The sequence below is a fragment of the Myotis daubentonii genome, chromosome 12 (assembly GCF_963259705.1).
Source record: "Myotis daubentonii chromosome 12, mMyoDau2.1, whole genome shotgun sequence".
Taxonomy (NCBI): Eukaryota; Metazoa; Chordata; class Mammalia; order Chiroptera; family Vespertilionidae; genus Myotis; species Myotis daubentonii.
This window is the reverse complement of record NC_081851.1, coordinates 69,027,239-69,051,047: the sequence shown is the minus strand read 5'-3', so window position 1 is coordinate 69,051,047 and position 23,809 is coordinate 69,027,239. Positions and strand designations below refer to the sequence as shown.

Here is a 23,809-nt window from a genome sequence, read left to right as displayed (position 1 = left end):
AAAAAGCTTACTTATTGGCTATTGCTGTTTCCTTATCTAAAAATAACCCTGTCTCTGTATTGGTGAACCTTGGTAATGGAAGGGGAAGTAGGTAAGGTGTAGAAACAGCTGAGAAGATGGTGCCTTAGGCATTGGCTTTCAGAAAAGACGTGGTTTGGGCCCTTTTCATGGCTCTGAACCATAGATATTTTAGGAACCCTGCTGTAATCTGCCAAATGTTCACCTTTTGGTAACTACATAAACTGTGATTACCATCCCTTGACAAGGCTAACTATTTTTCATCTCCCATCATGTAGTGGATCTTTTGATTTAAGCAGCTTATCATATGGCAGTTTGTTGCATTTTACATCTTTTATTTTTTTGCATTTTACATTTAAATGTTAAGTGTAAAGATTAGGTGGAATTCTCTGATAATATGAGATATGCTTTCGAATGTTAAGTGAGTGCTTTATTGGACACATCATTTTGTTTCTAATTTATAAGTTTATCTGAATTCTTCCCTCTGAAATAAAACAGAAGCCCACATGTTTTTGTACAAATCATTGAAGTAGCTTTTCCAGTAGTAGATTTGAGTAGACACAAATAGACAGAAGGGCCTTAGTGCTTAAGCTACTTAGTTTCTGCCAATAAAATTAGTAGTGCTGGTCTTGGGGTGACGGGTGCACTAGAGCCTCTGGCTAGGCAAAGAATGGTCAAAGGTTGGTAGGAGGTGGAGTGGCTCCTGTTTGCTATTATGGAAGGTTACCTTCTTTGGGTACAACATACAGGCCACCAACAAAGCAAGATTCCCTGCCCTAGTCCCCCCACCCCTTTTGTTTATTATGAAAAAATTTAAACATCTATATTTTTTCTATTCTTTCTGTTTGTTTATTTACTTATTTATTTTTTATTGATTTTAGAGAGAGGAAGGGAGAAGGAGACAGGTAGAAACATCAATGATGAGAAAGAATCATTAATCGGCTGCCTCTTGCATGCCCCCTACTGGGGATCGAGCCCACAACCTGGGCATGTGCCCTTGACTGGAATCAAACCCAGGATCCTTTGGTCCGCAGGCCAATGCTCTATCCACTGAGCAAAACTGGCGAGGCCTATTCTTCCTACTTTTATATAATAGACCCCTATGTGCCATCACCTGGGTTTAACAGTTTTCAATTTAAGTGCCAGTCTTGTTTTAATGCATAACTACCCCATAACCCTTGGGTTATTTATAACATAGTAGAGGCCTGGTGCACGGATTCGTGCACATTGAAAGGAAATTAACTAGAAGGTGGCCGGTGGGGTGGGACTGGGCGAGATGGGTTGGACATGCAGTCCCTCCCCAGCCGGCCACACCTGGGGTGGCGTTGGGGCTCAAAGGGCGTCTGCGGAGTGAGCGGGGCCCCTCCGGCAGGTGGGGTTCTTCAGCCTGGCCTGTGGGGATCGGGTTGAAACCGGCAGTCTGACATCTCCTGAGGGGTCCCGGAGTGCGAGAGGGCACTCTGCAAAGTTGCTGTCGCTCGGCAGCTCCTGTGTTGAGCGTCTGCCCCTGGTGGTCACTGCACGTCATAGCTACCAGCGGTTGGCTAGTCGGCCGGTCGCTTAGGCTTTTATATATATATAGATACTCACTTATAATTACCAACTATTTACCTTTTCTGCTGCACTTCATTCCTTCCTGTATATCTGACTTAAAATATGGGGTTCTTTCTCAGAAGTCTGAAGTACTTCTTTTAGTATTTCTTGTAGAGCAGGTCCGATAGCATTGTATTCTCTGTTTTTGTTTATGTGAACATATTTTGATTTTTGCCTTAGTTTCCCCACCACCACTTTGAATATGTCATTCTAATGTCCTGTGGCATCCACTGTTTCTGAGCCAGCTCTTTCATCATTGTCACCCTGTATGTAATGTGTCATTTTTCTCTTGTTGATTTTAAGATTCTTTTTTTTTAAAATATATTTTATTGATTTCTTACAGAGAGAAAGGGAGAGAGAGAGAGAGAGTCAGAAACATCGATGAGAGAGAAACATCGATCAGCTGCCTCCTGCACACCCCCCACTGGGGATGTGCGCAACCCAGGCACATGCCCTTGACCGGAATCGAACCTGGGACCTTTCAGTCCGCAGGCCGACGCTCTATCCACTGAGCCAAACCGGTTTCGGCGATTTTAAGATTCTTTATCTTTTAAAAGTTTGACTGTGATATACATAGGTGTGGTTTTCTTTTCTGTTTGTTCTTCTTGGTATTGAGCTTGTTAGATCTGTAAGTTAATATTTTGACTAAATATGGGAAGTTTTCACCCACAGTTTATTTCTTCAGATTTTTTTCCTATCTCTCTTTTCTCCTCTGGACTTCATTTGCATGTATGTTAGATTGCTTCTCATGATATTGTCCTATAGGTGATTTTATGAAGCTTTATTAATTTTACTGTAATCTTTTTTCTCGATATTTTTATTACATAACTAGAGGCCCGGTGCACGAATTCATGCACCAGTGGGATCCCTCGGCCTGGCCTGTGGGATTAGGCTGAAACCGGCTCTCCCGACATCCCCTGCGGGGTCCTGCATTGCAAGAGGGCACAGGCCAGGCCAAGGGACCCCACCGGTGCACAATTGGAGCCGGGGAGGGGCTGCGGGAGGATGCCAGGGTGTGTCTGGCCCATCTCGCTCAGTCCTGATCAGCCAGGCCCCAGCAGCAAGCTAACCTACTTGTCGGAGTGTCTGCCCCCTGGTGGTCAGTGCACATCATAGTGACTGGTCGACTGTCTACCCCCTGGTGGTCAGTGCATGTCATAGCGAGCCGTTGAGCGGCCTTAGCATATCATTAGCATATTACTCTTTGATTGGTTGAATGGCCGACTGGGCACTTAGCATATTAGGCTTTTATTATATAGAATTTCTATTCATCTGTCTTTTACTTACTGCTTTTTTCTTCTTCTGCTATCTCCCATGCTTCTTAAGCTATCTGGTGAATTTTTCATGGAACCTATCATTTAAGTTATCATACTTTTCAACTCTAGATTTTCCATTTTTTTTTTTTTACACTCCATTTCTCCATTGAGATTCCCTATTGCTTTATTTTGTGGATGTACCATAGTTTATTCAACTAGCCTCCAACTGGCTCCTTGAAGTCTGCTTTGAATCAGCAAATTGTCTTGCCACTCTTCCACTTGTAAATATTGTTCAGAAAAGGGTTATATTTCATTACAGAAGTAAACTGGAATCTAAAAAGTATTGGGTCTAAAAATATTACATATTTTGTATGTATTTATTATAAAAGTCACTTGAATAATAATCCTGATGATTTAACTATTCTTCCTTTTAGGTTGTGCATTATGTGTGACTCTCCCAATGAGTCTATTAAACTTTTACAAGTAAGTATTTCATTTTGTAATTGGATAAGAAATTGTTATTTAGATGAATTTTAAGATCTCTCCTTTTGGAATATAGATATTTTGAAAAGGTTGTGAAATCTGTATTTTGAATCTAGAAGGAAATTAGGATAATTTAGTATATTTATGGTGGCTTGTGTAGTCACTTCAACCATAGCACAAAACTACTTGTTCTTGTTCTTTTGCTACAGTTTTAGGCTTACCAAACAGTCTTCTAATTTGCCTTTTTTTTTTTTTTTTTTTTTTGTGAGTGAATCCACAGGAAGGTATTCCTATTGAATATGGATGCATTTAAATATATTTTTACTGATTTCAGAGAGGAAGGGAGAGGGAGAGATAGAAACATCAATGATGAGAGAGAATCACTGATCAGCTGCCTCCTGCACACACCCCACTGGGGATGAGCCTGCAACCCTGGCATGTGCCTCAACCCGGGAATTAAACCATGACCCTCCTGGTTCAGAGGTTGCTGCTCAACCACTGAGCAGCCACACTGGCCGGGCTGATATGTTTACATTCTGTTTTATAAATTGATTATCTCTAAGTTTACTTAGCATGATCATAAAAAACACACACACGAAAACTTCTGAACTTGTATAGTTTAGGACCAAACTCTAGACCTCTGCTGGCTCTTCTAAAATAGCATTATATAGAATTCCTGCCTGCGGGGATGGTAGGCTTTGGGGAGGGGAGTTGCCCAAGTGGAGTTTTTCTGACCTATGCACTTCCCCACCCTGTATAGCCTCACTGAATTTCTTTTTGTGACCTGAATATATTCTGCTCTTTCCTTCCTCAGTATTTTTGCTCTTGTTTCCTCTACTTGAAAAACTTTCTTGTACTTCCTCCTTCATCCTTCAGCTCTCAAATCTGTCTGCAAAATCCTGTGCATGTCAATCTAAGCTCTATGAATCTTCCCTGTTTATTGCAGAGTCATTCATAGACACCATAAAATTTAAAGCTCCGAAGGCCACAGCGATTAGTTGAGTCATTTCTTCCTCATCTTCTAAAGGTGCGGTCTTGATTGGGCAACACCTTGGCCAAGGGCATGCAATCAGCGGCAGAACCAGGGCTAGAATTTGGGGCTCTGTTCAGATGAGCAAACGTGTCTAGAGATGCTAGAGTGCTATCAGCAGTCTCATTTCAGAATCTTCCAGGTGAATTATTTCTCACTTTAAGCTCTCTGTTCACTGTGAGGTCCTTTTGTAGTATTGCTTTATGTTCATTTTCTTTTTCCTATTAGAATATAATCTCAAAGAACAGTGATTTTCAACCTTTTTCATCTCATGGTACACATAAACTAATTACTAAAATTCTCCAGCACACCAAAAAATATATTTTTTTGCTGATCTGACAAAAAAAAAAAAGAGGTATAATTTTGATTCATTCACACCGGACGGCTATTGTTGTGTTGGCTATTTTTTTTAACTTTTAAAATGAATTTATTGGGGTGACATTGGTTAATAAAATTATATAGGTTTCAGGTTGTCACTTAAAAAAATATATTTTTTTATTGATTTCAGAGAGAGAGAGAGAGAAATATCAATGATGAACCCTCCTACAAAGGTGTGTCTGTGGTTCCATCTTTGGACACATAAGAACTGGAGGCAAAGAAATGTGGGCTTGGAGAAGTCTGGAGCCAGCTTGCTCCCTGCAGGCTCAAGATCAACCATCCCACACGGGGGAAAAAAGGAAATATCAATGATGAGAGAGAATCATTGATCGGCTCCTCCTGCACAGCCTACACTGGGGATGAAGCTCCCCAACCCAGGAATTTGCCCTGACAGGGAATCGAATGGTGACCTCCTAGTTCATAGGTCGACACTCAACCGCTGAGTCATGCTGGCCGGGCAGGTTGTCATTTTTTAATTTGACAACCTAAGGGAAAAGAGGTCAATGCCCCTGCCTAAATAGCTAGGTATTGCGTGTTTTAAAAAGTCTTGTGGCACACCCGTTGAAAATCACTGTCATAGAACAAAGACCAAGTTTTATTCGTCTTCACATTCCAGGTGTAAAAATGGGACTAGGTCAGAAGTTCTAGTCCTGGCCTTGCCACTTGGTAGCAAGTTATGTAAATTTATTTATTTATTTATTTATTTATTAAAATATATTTCTTTATTGATTTCAGAGAGGAAGGGAGGAGAGAGAGATGGAAACATCAATGATGAGAGAGAATTGTTGATCGGCTGCCTCCTGCACACCCCCTACTGGGGATCGAGCCTGCAACCCAGGCATGTGCCCTTGGCCGGAATCGAACCTGGGACCCTTCAGTACGCAGGCTGATGCTCTATCCACTGAGCCAAGTCGGCTAGGGCAAGTTATGTAAATTTAAATTCTCACATCTTCACTTAACCTGTCTGTTAAAATGGGGTTAATAATGTTGATTGTTACCTATGCCATAGGACTGTGGTGAGTATGAAATTAGGGAATAAGTCTGAAAGTACATTAAAACTATAAAATACAAGTATAATATAAGTTTTATATGTAATAATGTTCTTTGTATTACTTGATTTTTTTTTTCCAGAAGCTGTAAAAATAACAGCTTGAAACACAATTCGATCTATGAAGCTCTGGTCCCCTTCTTTTCTCCATGTTTGCTATTCATTTTGTCTACAGCCTGGATTCTCCAGTCACCTTCCGATATTTTAGAGATGCATCCTAGAGTATTCTACTTTATGGTTGGAACAGCCTTTGCCAATATCACAGTAAGATTTTTTCTTTTAAAAATCTTAATATACCTAAGGACTATATGACAGTTGATAATTTGAGAAACCTTATACAGATTAGAATAAGCAGATATTAATTTAAAGATATTGTCATTCAAAACTTGAGAAAATAATAACCTCAAAGGCAGAAGTTATTTTTTTGCTTTGAAACCAATAGGATTTAGAGACGGCAGTAGTATTTTGGAACCATAGCATATTTGAGCTTTTTGTTTTGGTTGCCTGTTGAAGAATTCATGGAATAATTTTAAATTCCTTTCAGACTGTAAAAAATATTAACAGTGTCATTAAAATGGCTATAGATCTAATGATTAGTTTAGGGAGCTTGAAACGGGTTTTTGCGAGAGAGAAAACACATCATACACACACCCCACACATTTTTTTAACCAACTGATTTTTAAATTAAGGACATGGGATTATAAACTAGGTAACAAATAACAGCATATTTTTTAAAAATTAGGAGTTGAGAAAAGACCCTGATAGTTTTGGGAGCGGGAACCCTGTGCTCCTGCTCAGGGCAGGTCCTTAATAAGTTTTTTATTTTCTTAGCCCCTGAGCTTACATTTCCATGTATAAAAGTATTTATGAATGAATAAAGCTGTATTTGAGTAAGGTGTTGAAAGTAAAGGGAGCCACAGAGGTTTGAGGTTTTAATATGGTAATATGAGAAATTTAGTTGTGTGGGAGGCTGTTTTGAAAAAAAAAATTTTTAAGGTCACAAAGAGTCTTAAAATTGGGAGAAACTTTTACCCACACTATTATCTAGTGGAAGAATGCCTTCTGTGGCATCCTTTCTACACTCTTCTGATATGCACGTGGTCTGCGGGTCCACAGGTTTGAAGGTGGGGGGCAGAGATCCAGTTGGCCCCTGCTCTGATCACTGGGACTACTGAACTTAATGTAATGTGAATGTGTTGGCTCAGGTACTTGAATCCTCCTTAAATGTTGGTGTGACAAGTTTTTGGAAGTGTTTTGCTAATTAAATTTTATTCCAACTCCCCCCCCCCTTTTTTTTTTTTTACTGACTTCAAGTGTCAGCTGATTGTCTGTCAAATGAGCAATACCAGATGTCCAACTTTGAATTGGTTGCTGGTTCCTCTCTTCTTGGTTGTCGTGGTGGTAAACTTAGGAGTCGCCTCTTATATTGAGAGCATTCTCCTATATACAGTAACAGCTGCTTTCACTCTGGCCCACATCCATTATGGAGTACGAGTGGTGAGTAATTGAGAACGAAACTGGTTCCATTTGGTTCTGATGAAAAGAAAGAAAGTGAGGGAAAATTGTAAATGAAAGTTTGCTTATTATAATAGCTAGGAGAATTTTGGTATATTCTCTAAATGTTTTATAATATCCAGGTGTGTCATTTTAAATATTGTTTCTCTAATGAGTATGTTATAATAACTACAAATAATTTAAAAGCTAGATAATTATAAGGAGTCAGTTCTTGTTTTTAAGCCGGTAGAAATGTAAAACATTTTCTTGTTGAATAGAATTATAAACTCCTTTGTGCTTTTAATTATATAGGATGAGATGATCCCATTTGTTGATTATTTCTCTGCATACTTTAGCTCTAGGGCGGGGGTGGGCAAACTTTTTGACTCGAGGGCCACAATGGGTTCTTAAACTGGACCGGAGGGCCGGAACAAAAGCATGGATGGAGTGTTTGTGTGAACTAATACATGTTAACACTGCTGCTGGTGAAGGAGCGGAGGGGAGAGCAAGAGAACCCTCCGCTCTTTCGGCTCCGCAGGCCGGATAGAACAGCCGAACGGGCCGGATGCGGCCCGCGGGCCGTAGTTTGCCCACGGCTGCTCTAGGGGCATTTTTATTGATCGTTACTATAATTTGGAGAGAAACTGGAATTGGTTTTGTAGCACTGTCTCCCTCTCTCCTCCCCCTGCATGTGGTAAAGAGGTTAGAACTTCTGATGTAAGGCTTTTGCATTATTTGAAGTTTTACTTTATCTATGCTGTTTCTGAGTTCTCATCAGGAGAAATAATAAATAAGGGGAAATATAGAAGAGAAAGGATTTAAGAAACATTATGCAAACCATAATATTCTCTTCTAAAAATAAGAGACCAATCTTGTCACTGGTTCCAGGGACCTGGCCCTGAGCGGGTCTGCCAAGGGCCGGCGCGTAGTGTGGGTTATTGACTTCATCCGGGGAAAATGTCACAACACGAGTCCAGGTGACTGTGAGGGAACCTTTATTAAAGCTGGGGACAGTGAAACAAGGCAGGGCTTATTAGTGTAGAAGAAGCAACAGAAGAGCCGAGGCTGGGCTCTAGTAGCTCTCTGGGAAACCAGAGAAAAGGGGACTTGGGAACAGGTTGAGGGTTATCCTGGGATGAGCTGCCGCTGCCCATTGCTCCCTAGGTTATAATTCTCTTGGGGTCCCTTCAAGTTTAGGAGATACATGCCTGTGGGGGGAGAGGGGAGGGGAGAAGAGAGGAACGGGAATGGGGGGAGCTGCTCCCCAGAGGGAGAGCTAGGCCCTTTGTCTTGAGGCTTTTATCTCTTTCTTGCAGGCGGGAATCTCAGGGGAGGGTTTCAGCAGAATAATATTCATCCGTTTTCTAGGTGTGCTCCTTCAGGGTCATGGTCTCCACTGATTGGTCATTGTCAGGGCCGGGGGTCATTGGTCATTGCAGCTGGTCCTGGATTCTCCCACAGGTTTTGCTGCTTTTTGGGCCAGGAGCTGAAATACCGCGGCTGAGGCCTCGATGTTATCTCTAGGGAGGGACCTTCTGTATCTGCTGTAATTGCTCTGTCAGTTTGTTCAGCTGCCTCGGTTTCCCTAGTCTGCTTGTCCTGGCTTGCTGGCCTGTCTCAGTTTCAGGACAAATGAACGAAGACTGATGTAATAAAATGAAAATCAGAACCATGCAGTTTGTTTTCTTTTTCATCACACTTTAGCATTATTTTCTAATTATTTTACATATTTTAATATGTACATAATTATGATTTTTAAAATAGTATAGCATATTCTATCAAGGAAATTGCTTAATAGTAACCCAATTTACTTAATTATGATTCAGTTATTTTAATCATTTAGGTTGTTTCCAAATTTTCACTATTATAAATAATGTTGGAGTGAACAATCTGGAGTAATATTTTTTCTTTCATTTGCTTTATTTTCTGAGGATACTTTCATAGGAGTGGGGTTATGTAGAAGGCTATTCACACTTTTATGTCTCTTAAAACTCTTCTATTTAGTATGCTTGTTTGGAAAGGAACCCTGCTGTGAATCAATTTGAGAAAACAATAATATATTGTTGTTCATAGTTATCAAGGGGGTGCACCTGTCATGCTTGATAACAACTTTATACTTTGCATGTTATTAAACTTAGGCTTTTTCCCCTTATGTTTCTCCCCAAAGTAGCCCACGTTTGTTGGGACAAAATCTATGAAATTGTTATGGAAAAAAATCATGATAACTCTACAAATTATAATATGAAGACATAATTGTCTATGTTTTTATTTGTGCAAATTTAACATTATGTTATATAGCAGCACTTGTAGGCCTTTATCCTGGTATTTCATCAGGCACCTGCATGATGTGGAGCACAGTTGCCAATGTTTTTATTTATATATATATATATATATATTTTTTTTTTTTTTTTTTGATTGATTGATTGATTTCAGAGAGGAAGGGAGAGGGAGAGAGAGAGAAACATCAATGATGAGAGAGAATCATTGATTGGCTGCCTCCTGTACGTCCCCCACTGGGTATCGAGCCTGCAACCAACCCTAGGCATGTGTCCTGACTGGGAATTGAACCATGACTTCCAGGTTAGAGGTCAATGCTCAGCCACTGAGCCACGCTGACCAGGCTGCTAATATCTTTTGTAACTGTTTTAATTTATTATAACCCTTCAGAAGCATATCTTCAGAAAATCATACATACACCAAACCAAACCAAAACACATTTTTATTTAAATTTCCTTTGTTAGAAATCTGGAAAATAGATACAAGCTAATTGAAAGAAATTACAGAAGTGTCTTTTTTTGTCGGTCTTTGTGTTCTCTTACCACTTCTGCAACTTCTGACCAGAAAGTGAAACTTGCTCTAAGTCATACAAAACATTCACCCGAACTATTGAAATATAAGTAATACAAATAAGGAAAGAAGTAAGAACTAGCAAACAAATGATATTTACTAACTGGCACATAACCAAGATCTTGCAAACCTATTAGTGATACCCTAACTCAGTGGTCGGCAAACCGCGGCTCGCAAGCCACACACGGCTATTTGGCCCCTTGAGTGTGGCTCTTCCACAAAATATGCGTGCACGTACAGTGCGATTGAAACTTTGTGGCCCATGCGCAGAAGTCGGTTTTCGGAAAGGAGATAGATGAAACAAGTATACAAGACGAGTGTGGATGGGAGAGTTGGAAGGGGTCGACCTCAGCGAATGTACCTCAATCAGATTGAGGATGTTTTTAGCAAAGGCCAGCTTAGGCGTACCCTAATTAAGTTACTAACAATGTACCTACCTATTTAGTTTCAATTTAAAAAATTTGGCTCTCAAAAGAAATTTCAATCGTTGTACTGTTGATATTTGGCTCTGTTGACTAATGAGTTTGCCGACCACTGCCCTAACTAATATGTCCTAAACCTCCCAAAATGTGTACAGATCTAGTTTTAAACTCTTTCATCAGGATTAGGAATGATTACCTAGAAATGTTATAAAAAGCTGAATATTGAGTCTCTCTCTATATAAATATTTGACCTACTAGCTGGTTTAAATCAACTAACCCTATAATTCTTCAGTAGATTTGATGTGAATCTGTATGGTCTGGAGGGCTCTGGAAAGACTAGAACTATGGAGACCCGGGTTTAAGTCCTAACTCTCCCAGGATAGATCTAGTACTCTTATTTAGCCCTCTAGGTTCATAGCTATACCAACCCAGAAAAAACTTCATTATGTCTGATGATTTTTGCTGTGTCAGTAAATTGTTGTCTTCAGAGGGTGAATTCTGTGTGCTTTAAAAAAAATAATTAGGGGCAGGGGCAGCGGGAAGGGCGGGCACCGCGCGCGCAGGGCCGAAAAAAAAAAAAATTAGGTCCATATCGGTCACTGCCTCCTTTTCTGGTTTTATATAGGTAAAGCAACTGAGCAGCCATTTTCAGATTTACCCGTTCTCATTGAGGAAACCCAACTCAGATTGACTAGGAATGGAAGAAAAGAACATTGGCCTGTAATCTACAGAAAGAAGTACTGTAAATACGATGCTTGTAAATATTTCATCTATCACCATTGAACTAAACTGATCTGCTTAACAGACATGGGAACTCTGTGTGTGGTACTTGTACAGCAAGAATGATATATATAATCTGAAATGTGGAATTTTGAACCTACTAACTCCCACCTTATTTTATTTTTTATTAAACCATGTGATGTTTTGGTGAAGCCTAATGTACATTAGACCAGCAAATGATTTAGTGATTTTAACCTCATGAGTCCATGATGTTTTTGGTTCATACAGAGTGAAAGATGCTTTATTTTTATTATTTAAAACACCCCCAAATTGGTTTAAAACACTGATGATGTTCAGAAAACCACAATATGTTTTCATATTTGGTACTTAGTAAGAGGCCGTTGGCTCTGGAAGCTATCAGTAGTCCACATCCAACATCAGGAAAAGAGAAGAGCAAGTCACCTTCAGCAAGAGATGCCAAATGATTACAGAACAATATGACGGTTTGCCAATATACTGGTTTCTCTTTCCCATGGAAATGCCTTTGTCCTCCTGTGCTAAGAGAGCTAGGATATATGTTTAGATTCTCTAATATTCTGGCTCTCTTTGTGAGGGAGCAGAGCGTGGTAAATGGTTTAGTTTCCTTTTAAAGAAAAACATTCTATTGAGACTCAGTAGAGAGTGGATTGTAACTGTAGCTCACCCATGGGCATGGTTCATTGTTTCAGTGTGGCATTTCCCCCCTCGGCTATAGTTGCTGAGATTGGGTGCCTGAGAACTGATTAAGTGAATGCATGTGCCAGTGTGAGTCTGATGGTAGTGACTTGCGAGGAGCACAGATGAACTTCCCTTCTTGGAGAAATGGACTTTGGAGTCAGGGTTCTCACGAGCGTCACTATGAAATGACTGCTGTGAACCTCACTACAAAGTTAGTTTTGTAATTCAGTTTGTCCTTCCTTCCTTCCTCTCTGCCTCTGGAGGAGCGAGTGCTGTATTTTTTATTTTATTCAGGATAAAGAAGGAGAGAGAAACCCTCTCTTCTCCAGCTTGCCCACCTTCCCACTTGAAGAAATTTTTTTAATATATGCCTTACTGAGTATGTACTCTCTTTAATAATACCTGGAACAATTTTTGAGGTTTACGGACAAGCATCAAAATCTCTTGGACTTTAATGTGGTTGTTTGATAGATCACACCTTTCCATGAATGTAGATATTTTCTTCTTCTTTTTTTTTTTTTAACTTTGTCTCCATTTACTTTGGTGGTGGTGAAATTTACTCCCTGATTTTCTTTTATTTTTCACTGAATGAAGTTTGTGCTTGAATGAAGAGTGTATCTTAAACCCTTTTTTTGGATGGATTGCACTTGGATAAAATAGGCACCACTGTGTTGATATGTAATTAAGTTCATAACCATTATTTATCTAGGAATGTGACCATTTTAAAATTTAATTATATAGTGTATTTCTTGGTTGAATGTCTGTCTGCTGCTTTGTAAAAATAACTATGTAATTGATATTTCAGTTCCTAAATTTGCAAATTCTAATAATTGTCATCTAGGTCATTAGACATGAAGAGTCAAGGAGTTGATCTCATGGTTCTGTACTCATTTTTAAAAATGATTGTAAAGGTTGAGGTATATTCAGTGACTTTCTCTGAAACAAAAATGAACACTGAAAATAGGTGAGAAATTGTTGCTGTAAAATGTGGGTAGTGATTCCATGTTTGTTGATAAGTTGCCATCATAGAGGTCAGAGAATGAATTAGTTAAGTGAGGGGAATGCTCTTTTCAGTAGACCTTGTTCTGTGTCATCTGTAAAATTGAACCGGAGAAAGTGTTCTCTTGGGCTGGGAACAGAGCTTTGCTTCAAGGTTTCTGAGCTAATCATTTCACCGTTTTGTTGACCTTGTACACAAGAATGAGGTTCATCTGTACTAGATCAGAAAGGAACTGATAAATATTTATAAAATGATACATTTGGACCACAGGCTTTCTTCACCTTATAGTATAGTGAGAAAATACCTCTTACTTCTGGCATAAGGTCATGTCCTGTCACTTGGGGGTTATTACCTCAAAGTGTGTTTCTGCTCTCTTTCTGTTGCATCAAGTTCATTTGAAAATTGTTTTGTGCCTATACTTTATGACTTATTTCCCTATGGTGGTAAAGAATGGTGCCATCGTCAGTTTTTTTGACATCCTTAGATGAAAGAAAGGTGACTGTCAGCAAGGTGAAAGTAAAACTGTGATGAACTGTCTCAGAACATCGTGAACTGTGCTTCTGGAGTGTACTGCTGACTCGTGTTCTTGGTGTAGTCTGCCATCTTCAAGTGCATCTTGAAAGTCCCCATGTGTTAGGTAGTGATGGGGTGCCTGAAGCAGGACTTAGTTACAAGTAGCTCTGTGCATTTATGTCATGCCAATTATCACGACATTTCCAAAGTATAAAAGATATTTCAGGCTTATGCATGATATTTGGGGTGAGTTCACACCTCAGCCTTTCTCCCAGCATACACTGAGCTGCCTTTTGGGGGAGCATTGGGATGATTGGTCACCCCTACATGCTTTCTGTACTTTTCAGAATAGAGTGCCTTAGCCAGGCCAGAGGTGTACTTTGTGTTTCTACTGACCAAAGTTACCTAGACCTGTAAGAGAAGCTTCTTTTCAGGTTATGGTATGAAAAATGCCCTTTCTTGCTTGTCAGAAAAGAATTCCCCTGTATTTGAGGGGGGGCACGAGATAGAAAAATTAGAAAATACCTGGATACAGAATGTTAATGCTGCCTTTAGTGAAGTTTAATAACATGATCTTCACAGTTTAAATTTGTTACATTTTAAATCGTCATTCCTCCAATAATATGTAATGAATACAGTTTATGGGTTTTAGTCTTAAGGGTAATAGAATAACTTCCAAGTAGAAAACTAAATGATCTTCCTTGATATTTAATATCATGGTTAATTCTAATTTAATTCTAATTTAAAACTACTTTTAATTCTAATTTAAAAAGAAATGCTGATGATGGTCTAGAACAGCCGTGGGCAAACTCCGGCCCGCGGGCCGGATCCAGCCCGTTTGAAATGAATAAAACTATTGAAAAAAAAGACCGTACCCTTTTATGTAATGATGTTTACTTTGAATTTATATTAGTTCACACAAACACTCCATCCATGCTTTTGTTCCGGCCCTCTGGTCCAGTTTAAGAACCCATTGTGGCCCTTGAGTCAAAAAGTTTGCCCACCCCTGGTCTAGAATGTTATGTACTACTACCAACATGTCATTTATTTTAATATAGCGCTATCAGGAGAGGAATGTATCTCTAGAGTTGCCCAAATTCCAAATTAGATACCAAAAGACCATTGACCATGGTCTGGAACCTGGGCATTGGGGGAATATGCATAGGAAAAAAACATGCATCAGACCTACTTGAAGGGAAAGTAGGGATCACCTTAATGCCTAAAGCCCATGGCGCCCAATGATATAAGTGTAGTGCACATTTTAAAATTGTCACAATATAGCTCATCATCCCTCCACTAATTTTAGATTCAAATGTGAATTTGAAAGTTTCCTAATTGTTTAATTTACAAAGAATTAGTGTATTTTGTAGTCAATCATAAAGGATTGGGAGTGTACCTTGCTGTCCAAAGCAGACTTTGATTCTGTGACCGATGGAGAATAAAAAGATCAACTGGAGGTGTTTGGTCAAAGGCTACTTTCCCCCTTACATTCTAACTAGAAGTCTATTTTTAACTCTTCCTCTCCAGTCTTCACCTGGGTTTCATTTCAACTAGCCACTGCCTAGGACAGAGATGCCCACTTGCTGTGTTGCCCCAGATCTTGCCACATTCAGATCTCCTTGATTTGCCTTTAGAAATCTTGTCCATTAGTCAAGGACTGGGAACGTGCCAGAGGGAACAAATAAACCCGATGGGCTGGAATGTTGACGTTGGGTTCCCAAATAAGCCAAAAGCAGGAACAGAAATTTTTGGTTGTGTTGATTCCTGTGTTCAGAGTGTCCTTTACCTTGACCTCAGTTCTGGACTTGATTGAGCACTCTTATTTATAGGAAATTTTGAAGTCAGACTAGAATCTTCTTTGTCCTATGAGATTACTTTGTGAGGCAGCGTGCCCTTTCTTCAACACCCTGTGGGTGAACAACCTTATTATGTTAGCTGCCAGTCCCAGAGCCTTCCACGAATTTTAACTAGTATGCTGCATTTGAGGCACTTTGACATGTACGTTTAAAGTGACAGTTTTAACAATAAAATGGTGTTAAATTAATCACTGTGAAACTTGAAGGTGTGAAGCTCTACATTTTAGGAAGCTTAAGTAGATTCTGATTTTCCTTAATTAATTATGAAATGTGATTTGTATATTTTACTTTTCATCTTGGACAGTGGTTCAAATGACTGACATGTTGGCAGGCAGCTACTGTTAGGGTCTGTGGTAAATCATGGTGGTTTAACTTTTCCAGAGAAAGTGGCGATGTGTTTACCTTTTCCTTGCATGGAGCCATGGGAATTGGGTTTATTGGCTCATTCATTTCCAGTGTCTCTAAGTGCAAAATAAATGTCACCTTTTTAACCTGCATGCTAGTAATGTGCTTTGCTTTTTAGTAAACAAATATGGAAAAGATAGTCATCTGGCTGATTTTTGTTTGTTTTTAAGCAGGGACCTGCTCTTTATACAGACAGACCTTAAATAGCTCACACTTAGGATAGCAAAGGCAGTTTGTCACTTGTGTCCGTCTCACAGGCGGCCTGAGCAAGGGGGTTGGTTGCATTTGGTCAGAAAGGCCAGGTCCCCAGGATGGGAAAGTGGCACATGGGCTGCTTTTAGAATATTTTAATCGGCTCGTCTCCTTAGGGAAGTCCATGTGGCACAACCGGAGTGTCTGGTCCCACAGACCATTCACGTTGCCTTGGCCTTCACAGAATCATTCTGGAAAGCCAGGCTGCATCCGAGTGTGCTGTTTTTAAAGCATGTGAGTGAGTTGGATCATGGCCATAGGGTACCTAATGCGACATTGAAATTAGAGACAGGTTTGTAGGCACAGGAGTGGCTGAATGCTCTGGGTGCCTAAGGCTCTTTGGCTACCTACTGTCTTCTCTTGAGCAGTTAATATGGGTAGCAATTAAAATTAGAATTAACTTTTTAAAAATTAAATTCTACATAATTCTCCATGAATTCTAGATTCTGGTATTCTTGACAAGCAGTTTTTATTATCTGAGAAGTTCCTGACCAGGAACATGTTTAGTTAGTACTTGCTGTTATTAACCAGGAGCCTGTTTTAATTTTACAAGATCTCTGCATGCTGCATTATAAATCTGTTTAAAATACTGGTATCATTCCATATCAGACTTTGAATTGAATAACTACTATTTAAGATTGCCTCACAATATTAACTTTTTTTTGGTAGGTTATTTTGTTTAGATAACTTGCCCCATTAGAGCAGCCATACAAGAGACAAAGACCCAGCTACATGGGTTACTTACTCATTCTGAAATGTGCCAAGAAAGCAGAATTTAGTATTAAACTCTAAATTTCAACTTTTAAAAAAACAGGTAGCATTTCCTCTGATAAAGGAGAAGTCAGTGGATAATCGCCAAGGTGTACAGGCAGAAACTTCCCACTGCCATTTTCTCCCCTCCCCTCCCACCTAATATAATAGATCAAATCTGTAACCAATTGCAGAATTGGATGCTTTTCTGAGTACGGTTTCATGCCCTGTGATTAAGAATGGGTGGCAGGAACCATGGCCGAATCAATTACTGTTGCAGTTTGCTTTCTGTAGATTCTGAAACAAAAAGACGGTTCCATCCCTTCTCAGGTACCTAGAGACAATACCACTCAAGCAACTGGAATATAGTTGCTACAAGTTGAATATATTATCGAAGAAGAAGAGGAGCACAAAATTTTATTTTCCCTTCCAAGTAGTTTAATTGAACATACTCATAATCGGTCTATCTAGGACTTGCTGTGTTTATAGTAAATCATGTAGCATTTATTTTGTCTGGTTATGTGCGATGTGTGTGTATATATACATAGTTAATATGTACACATGTATTCTCTGTGCATATACATGTATGATCTATTCGTGTGAACATGCAGTCTACTCTTGATTATCAGCGAGGTGGTGAGCCCTCCGTGCACTTCCTTCCTGCTGACTTAATCTGCATGAAGCCCCTCGCTCCGTGAAGCCTCTCCCGCATCTGGGGCCACAGGCTTTCCTACGTCTAGCTCATCTCAGCCCCAGGAAAGGCCCTTGAAATAAGTCACTTCCCATTTCCCTTTCACCGGGGATCGTGTGAGCCAGGAAGACCGCTTTTGAGAAAGACGGCTGCTTCCACCAGGTTGAGGCTTCAGGGCCTGAAGGTGATGGAGCCCATTCCTGGCAGGCAGGCAGCTCTGGGGCTTAGCGCTCCTGGGCTTGATGGGGAGAAACCTAGCTCTTGCGGAAGTGGGGCTTCGCAACTTGCTTCAATTCCTTAGCAGGAATGTTGTAAAATCTTAGATAAGTCTTTGATGTACAACCGTGTGTTTCACCGATATATTTGCATCATCGGTATTGCTGTTTCCCATCGCTACCCCAGATAATCAAGACCTGACTGTTTCTTGCCACTGGATTCCGGAAGCCTTGTCCTTTCAACTGGATTTATGTTTATTTCTGCTGCTGTGAAACCCAAAAGTAATGCAGTAGGTTTTAATTTAAAATTGTTAAATTCCATTATTGATAAATATTTATTGTAATAAAAGTAAAGAGTAAATAATTTTTAAATCCTTTCCGTTTTCAGACTGTCGTCTTTGTTTTTTCCCCTGGTGGGTGCAAAATGGGAGGGAGCGGTGGGGAGGAAATGAATGTCTGGCCACTTGTCTTAGTCATCACTCATTGTTTTATAGCAAAACATTAAGAGGAGATAGGAGTAAACCAAAAAATTACATAAATGTTTGATGAGCCCCCAAACCCCAATTAAGGGATCTTGGTGTACCTTATGAATATAAAATTAAGTGTGGGACTTGACTTAGTATATTAAAATGTAATCAGCATATCATTCTTTTTATGCAAAAAGATTATAAACTGAGGTAGATGGCCAGCCTGTGGCATAGCAGAGGAAGCCTGCCTAATCTTTATCACCCAAAACTTACCCAGGGATGCAGATGCCATGCCCAAAGGACTCAAACTATTGAGTCTGTGGAAAGTGATACCTATATGGGCCCCTGAGTTCATTATAGCCAATTGTACATCAAAAGAGCTTGTCTGCGTTGGCCTTGTCATAATTGCCTCTGAGTTGAGTAGTCAGTACCGTATGACAGGTGAGAAAATGATCCTCAAGGAGTTGTGACTTATCCGAGGGTGCAGGGCGGGTCTAGGACTAGGACCTGCCTTTTCTCACTCCAGGCCCCTTCCGGAGTTTCCCACAGGCCAGTGGATCGAGTCCCTGTCAAATGTTAAACAGTTTTTAAAAAGCGTTTTAATTCCCAATAAGTACGCTATTTGGTTGACATTGAGACAAAAACCAGCGAGGAAATAGTGCTTTTTCAGGGGACAGTGCTTCCTTGAGAGTTTAAGTCTGTTCTGTACCCGTAACTTGTTCCTCTCCCCTTGGCACCATTTCCCTCTGCTCCCCCTCTTCTCTTTCTGTAAGGTGGCGCTGGTGGGATTGCCCCAGGGTTTAGCCCTACTGAAAACGGCTACAGAAGACAATAATCCTTGTTGGGTAAAACTTTATTGATAGGACGGGGTTTCACATTCTAGAGGAGGAGTGGAGGGGCCCATGCACAATGTAGGAGCTCAAAAATGAATAAATGGACGCAATATACATCAGTTCAAACTTCCCAGTGAGGCAATAAGCTCAGACTGGACCTACCATAAGGTAGCTTCTATGAGGAAAGGACCATGCCCATCAGGTGCTCAGTAATATTTGATGAATATGATTTTGAGGAATAGCCGTTTGATGATGAATGAGTCATGAGGGTCAGTAAGCATGAGCCACAACTTGGTCCAGCTCTTCAGTCTCCCAATCTGTGCTAATATGACTGGTCCTTTGTAAGAGGAATAAAGAGCCCAAAGCTGGGACGCCCGGGCTGAATAGCGGTGGGCGGGGCCTGAGCTGCGCACGCAATCTCCAGGGCGGGTCAGAAGACGGCTTTACCTTGGCAACGACTTGTTGTTAGCAACCGGCAGCGGTCCAGCGTTGGTCCCCGCCGAGCTGCCTGGGGGAGGCACCCGCCATGAATCCGTCGGTCCCCCTGGGGATCCTGGAGGATAAGGAGGAGGAACACTTAGCCACTCAGGTTCTCGGACCTTCGATCAATTCCGATAATCCTCAGGAGCGGATCCAGGCCCGGCGCCTCCGCATCGCGGCGCGCCTGGAAGCCCGGAGACGGTGAGCAGGGGCTGGGCTGGCCGTGGCAAAGCGCCTCCGGGGTTACAGGGGCAATGGGGGGGAGGGGGGGAAGGGGGGGGTTGGAGTGGGGTGCCGCCAGGGCAGGAGCCCCCTGCAGTGAGGGGCCGGATTGCCCCAAGGGTGAGAGGGCCTTTAAATTTTTTTTAAAAAAGTATTTATTTATATTAGAGCGAGGAAGGGAGAACATCATCTCTTGTTCCAACTATTCATGCATTCATTGATGGATTTTTGTTTGTGTCTTGACCAGGGGTCAAACCGGCAACCTTGGCATATCTGAACATGCTTTCACCAACTGAGCTTTAACCACCCCCGCCAGGGCAGAGGACCTTGTTTCTTGATAGAAAACTTTCATTCCAGAAAGTTCAAGCAAAGTATGGGATATTAAAACATTGAGCACACTAGTAAAGTTAAAAACAGAAATAGCAATCCTTTCAATGCTTTCACTGGGAGCCGGGTGCAGCCGGCACTGTGGGCAATACACTGAAATGCCGCTGATCCAGGACCTGCCCTCCGAGGTCTGTCTCCCCTTCCCTCCCAGCCTGCCTGCTTCCCCAAGTATCAATCCAGTGGACCTCAGCCACCACTTCTGCTGGCCTCAGCGCCTTAACTGCTTGTGTGACCCACGCTCATTCCTGAAGCACCTGAGACTGATAGCCTTATTACCTTCAGGCCAGGTTGCCACACCGATCCACTCACAGACACGGTGGACTGTCAGAGAGGGCAGAAGAAGAGGCACCTGCATTCCCTGAATTGCTGTTACCCTCCCCGTGTAACAGCATCATACCTTGTCCTGCTGGTCAGGTCAGGGTCAGCTGCCCCCCTAAGATGATGACTTCCTTTCTTGTCTGCTGCCCATTGGACACAAGCGGCCCAAAGTCATGTGGCTGCGTTCCAACAAAACTTTAGTTACTGGGCCCTGAAATGTGAATCTCATATAATGTTTGTGTCCCAAAATTTCCATTATATTTGATTCCCCCCCCCCCTAGATTAATAAGCTTCGTTTCTTTCCGAGCAGTTTTAGGTTTACAGGAAAATCAACTGGAAAGTACAGAGTATTCTCACATACCTTCTGCCCCCACACATGCATCACCTCTCCCACGATCACATCCCCCACCAGAGTGGTACCTTCGTTACAGCTGATGAACCTCATGGACATGTCATTGTCAGCCAAAGTCCACACTTTACATTGTGACTCACTCTTGGTGTCCTGTGGATTTTGACAACTATATAAAGACAAGTATTTACCATTACAGTACCGTACAGAATGGTTTCACTGTGGTCTGCCTATTCATCCTCATCTTAAAAAAAACCCCAACACTCTTAAACATGTAAAAATTATTCTTCACTTGTGAGCCATACAAAAACAGGTGGGTCAGATTTGTTCCATAGGCCCTAGTTTGCCAACCCTGGTGTGACAAATCACTGTGATGTTCTGTGGGATATGGATGGTTCTGGCTTATTCAGACTATATTTTCACAGAGATCAGGAGAATTAACATTGCCCTGTGAGTATGAGCAGGTATTATTTGTCAACCTTTTAAAACCTTTCTAGTCTGATAGGAGAGTAATGATACCTCACAGGGTTTTCAACTTCATTTCTCTGCTTATATGTGAAGTGGAACATATTTTTTAATGTCTATTGGCCATTTGTATTTCTTGTGTGAATTGCCTGTTCACATTCTTTGCCAATTCTTCTATTTGGTATATTGTCTTTTTTTAAATATTGATTTGAAGGAGGCTTTTCTATTTTATAGAGAGGAAAGTTTTTTTCAAATATCTTTTACCAGTTTATCCTTTGACTTTCAAGGATAGAATTTTAAAAATTTAGGAAGTATACTCTTTCAACCTTTTTTTCAAACTTTGGCCTTATTCTCTCTCCTTTATATACTTATAGTGTTTTAGGATTATGTTTTTTAATATCGAAAGTATTAACCATATGGAAAATATTTTTGTATGTCGTGTGAATTCCCATGGAACCTTTGCATATAGAACTTAAGTACTAGAAATAACTTCAGTTTCTCGATTCTTTTCCATCACAGGGAAGCGCTTGGAGAATATTTAGATGGGAAGAAGGAGAGTGAGGAAGATCAAAGCAAGAGCTATAAACAGAAAGAAGAAAGCAGACTGGTATGGACTGGGCAGCGAATGGGTCCTGACAGCTCTGGGAGGCTAGATGGCTGGGTGTGATGTCACGGTTTCTGTAGTTAGTTATTTTATTTATTTATTTTTTTAATCCTCACCCGAGGATATTTTTCCACTGATTTTCAGAGAGAGTGGAAGAGAGAGGGAAAGACAGATAGAAACATCAGTGTGAGAGAGAGACATGGATTGGTTGCCTCCTGCATGTGCCCTGACCAGAGCCCAGGCCGGGGAGGAGCCTGCAATCGAGGTATGTACCCTTCACCGGAATCGAACCCGGGACCCTTTTGTCTGCCGGCCGACGCTCTATCCACTGAGCCAAACCGGCTAGAGCGGTCTTAGTATTTAGAAGAAACTCAGTAGGGATGAAATCTCAATAGAGATCCTATTTTCTGTCTCTAGGCAGAACTGAATTTGAATCTTTCCCATTGGGGAGTTCTCCAGGAGTGAGCTTTCATATTAAAGTTTCTTGTGTTGATGTTGCCTCGTCTTTGCTCATACACCTTTAATGGCATTCACTACACATAGGATAAAGTCCAAATGATTTAAACTGATACTCAAGAGCTTGTGTAGTCTGTTCCCATCTTCACTTTGCGATCTTCTCTCCCGTTGTTACCTAATTGGGCCTTCCACTTGGCGATCCACTTGCTTACCTCCAGTGGCTTTGTTCTTTCTGCTCTGTGCCTTTGACCATCTGGAATGCCAGGCTCCTCCCCTCTCCTCTTCTGCCCTCTTCTCCTCTCCCTTTTCTCCTCTCCTGTCTCCAGGGTACCTTCCCAGACTTTCAGACCATCCAAGTCCCAGCCTTCTAGGAGTTTCTCTGCAAGCCAGGCTGACCTCCTTTAATTCATTTCATTTTGGATAGCTTTCTGCCCTGTATGACTTTTCAAATGTGTGTGCATGCAGTGTCCCCAATGAAATTGTAAGCTCTAGCCCAGCGGGGGTGGCTCAGTGGTTGAGCTGCTACCTATGAACCAGGAGGTCACAGTTCGATTCCCGGTCAGGGCACATGCCTGGGTTGTAGGCTCGATCCCCAGTGTGGGGTGTGCAGGAGGCAGCCGATCAATGATTCTCTCTCATCATGGATGTCTCTCTCTCTCTCCCTCTCCCTTTCTCTCTGAAATCAATACAAATATATTTTAAAAATTGTAAGCTCTGTGAGAGTCAGAGCCTCTCTATCTGTGGAGTAGCGCATGGCCTATACTCAGTAAACACTAAAAAGAAAACCATCAACTGCTCTCCCATGGTAATGGCAGGGCTCCTGGGATATTTAATAAAGGCCTTGGAACAAGTCGTTTTTTATTGCTGGAGAAATAGAAACGCCAGTTCAAAACAGCAAGCCAGACCTAGCAAAGTGCCACATTTAATTAATTGTGACAATAACTGCATAGACAGTGATACTGTAGGAAATGAGATATGGGAAATCGCTCACTAAGCTGGCCTGGTCAGGGAAGGTTATGCTTTACCTATATAATCATATCATCTGAAAATGAGTGTGTATCTCTTCCTGTTTAATATTTATAACTTTCAATGGGACGCCTGAAACCTATATCATTTTATGAATTAATGTCACCCCAATAAAGTCAATGAAAATGTAAAAAATATTCACACCTTTTATTTCCTTCTCTGGCCTTGTTGCTCCAGACAGGCCCTCCAGCCTGTTAGAGAGACGTGGTGATGAGGAGGCTCCCGTGTCTTGCTCTGGCTTCCCTCTGAGTGCACCCCTGCAAGTGGACTTGCCTCAGGTTCATTCAGAGCCCCAAGTTCCCCCTTTAGGTCACTCTCTGTGCCACAGAGCCACACATTCCCTGCCCACAGGGTTCTGGGCCTGCTTTCACGGCCTGCACGAGACTTTCCCCAGGGTCTGTCCTGCTCAGGGCAGACGAGGCCACTGTTGTGCAACCTTTAGGCCTGATGGATGACAAGGGTTCTAGATGGAGCTTGGATATGGTCTGGGAACTCCATATGCCTGCATGTGAAG

General features: G+C 41.3%; 2 protein-coding genes and 1 non-coding gene across 5 annotated transcripts in view; all 3 read left to right on the top strand.

Annotated features, from left to right (window-relative positions):
- SELENOI (selenoprotein I) overlaps window positions 1-18,065 on the top strand; it is a 40,167-nt gene extending 22,102 nt beyond the window's left edge. The window contains exons 7-10 of one of the 2 annotated variants that reach the window (XM_059660381.1): window positions 3,302-3,350; window positions 5,890-6,070; window positions 7,121-7,303; window positions 11,195-18,065. In XM_059660381.1, coding sequence (XP_059516364.1) covers window positions 3,302-3,350; window positions 5,890-6,070; window positions 7,121-7,303; window positions 11,195-11,293 — 512 coding nt within the window. In that variant the 3' untranslated portion in view covers window positions 11,294-18,065. Of the gene's footprint in view, window positions 1-3,301; window positions 3,351-5,889; window positions 6,071-7,120; window positions 7,304-11,194 lie in introns of those variants that run through there. The other variant, XM_059660382.1, reaches the window with a different exon arrangement.
- On the top strand, window positions 4,919-5,047 carry LOC132214104 (small nucleolar RNA SNORA38). The gene has a single exon (XR_009448199.1). It is a non-coding gene; the product is annotated as a small nucleolar RNA SNORA38 (small nucleolar RNA).
- A 951-nt stretch (window positions 18,066-19,016) lies between the features above and the next one.
- DRC1 (dynein regulatory complex subunit 1) overlaps window positions 19,017-23,809 on the top strand; it is a 32,239-nt gene continuing 27,446 nt past the window's right edge. Inside the window, exons 1-2 of one of the 2 annotated variants that reach the window (XM_059660378.1) lie at window positions 19,017-19,669; window positions 21,729-21,816. In XM_059660378.1, coding sequence (XP_059516361.1) covers window positions 19,515-19,669; window positions 21,729-21,816 — 243 coding nt within the window. In that variant the 5' untranslated portion in view covers window positions 19,017-19,514. The remainder of the gene's footprint in view (window positions 19,670-21,728; window positions 21,817-23,809) is intronic. The other variant, XM_059660377.1, reaches the window with a different exon arrangement.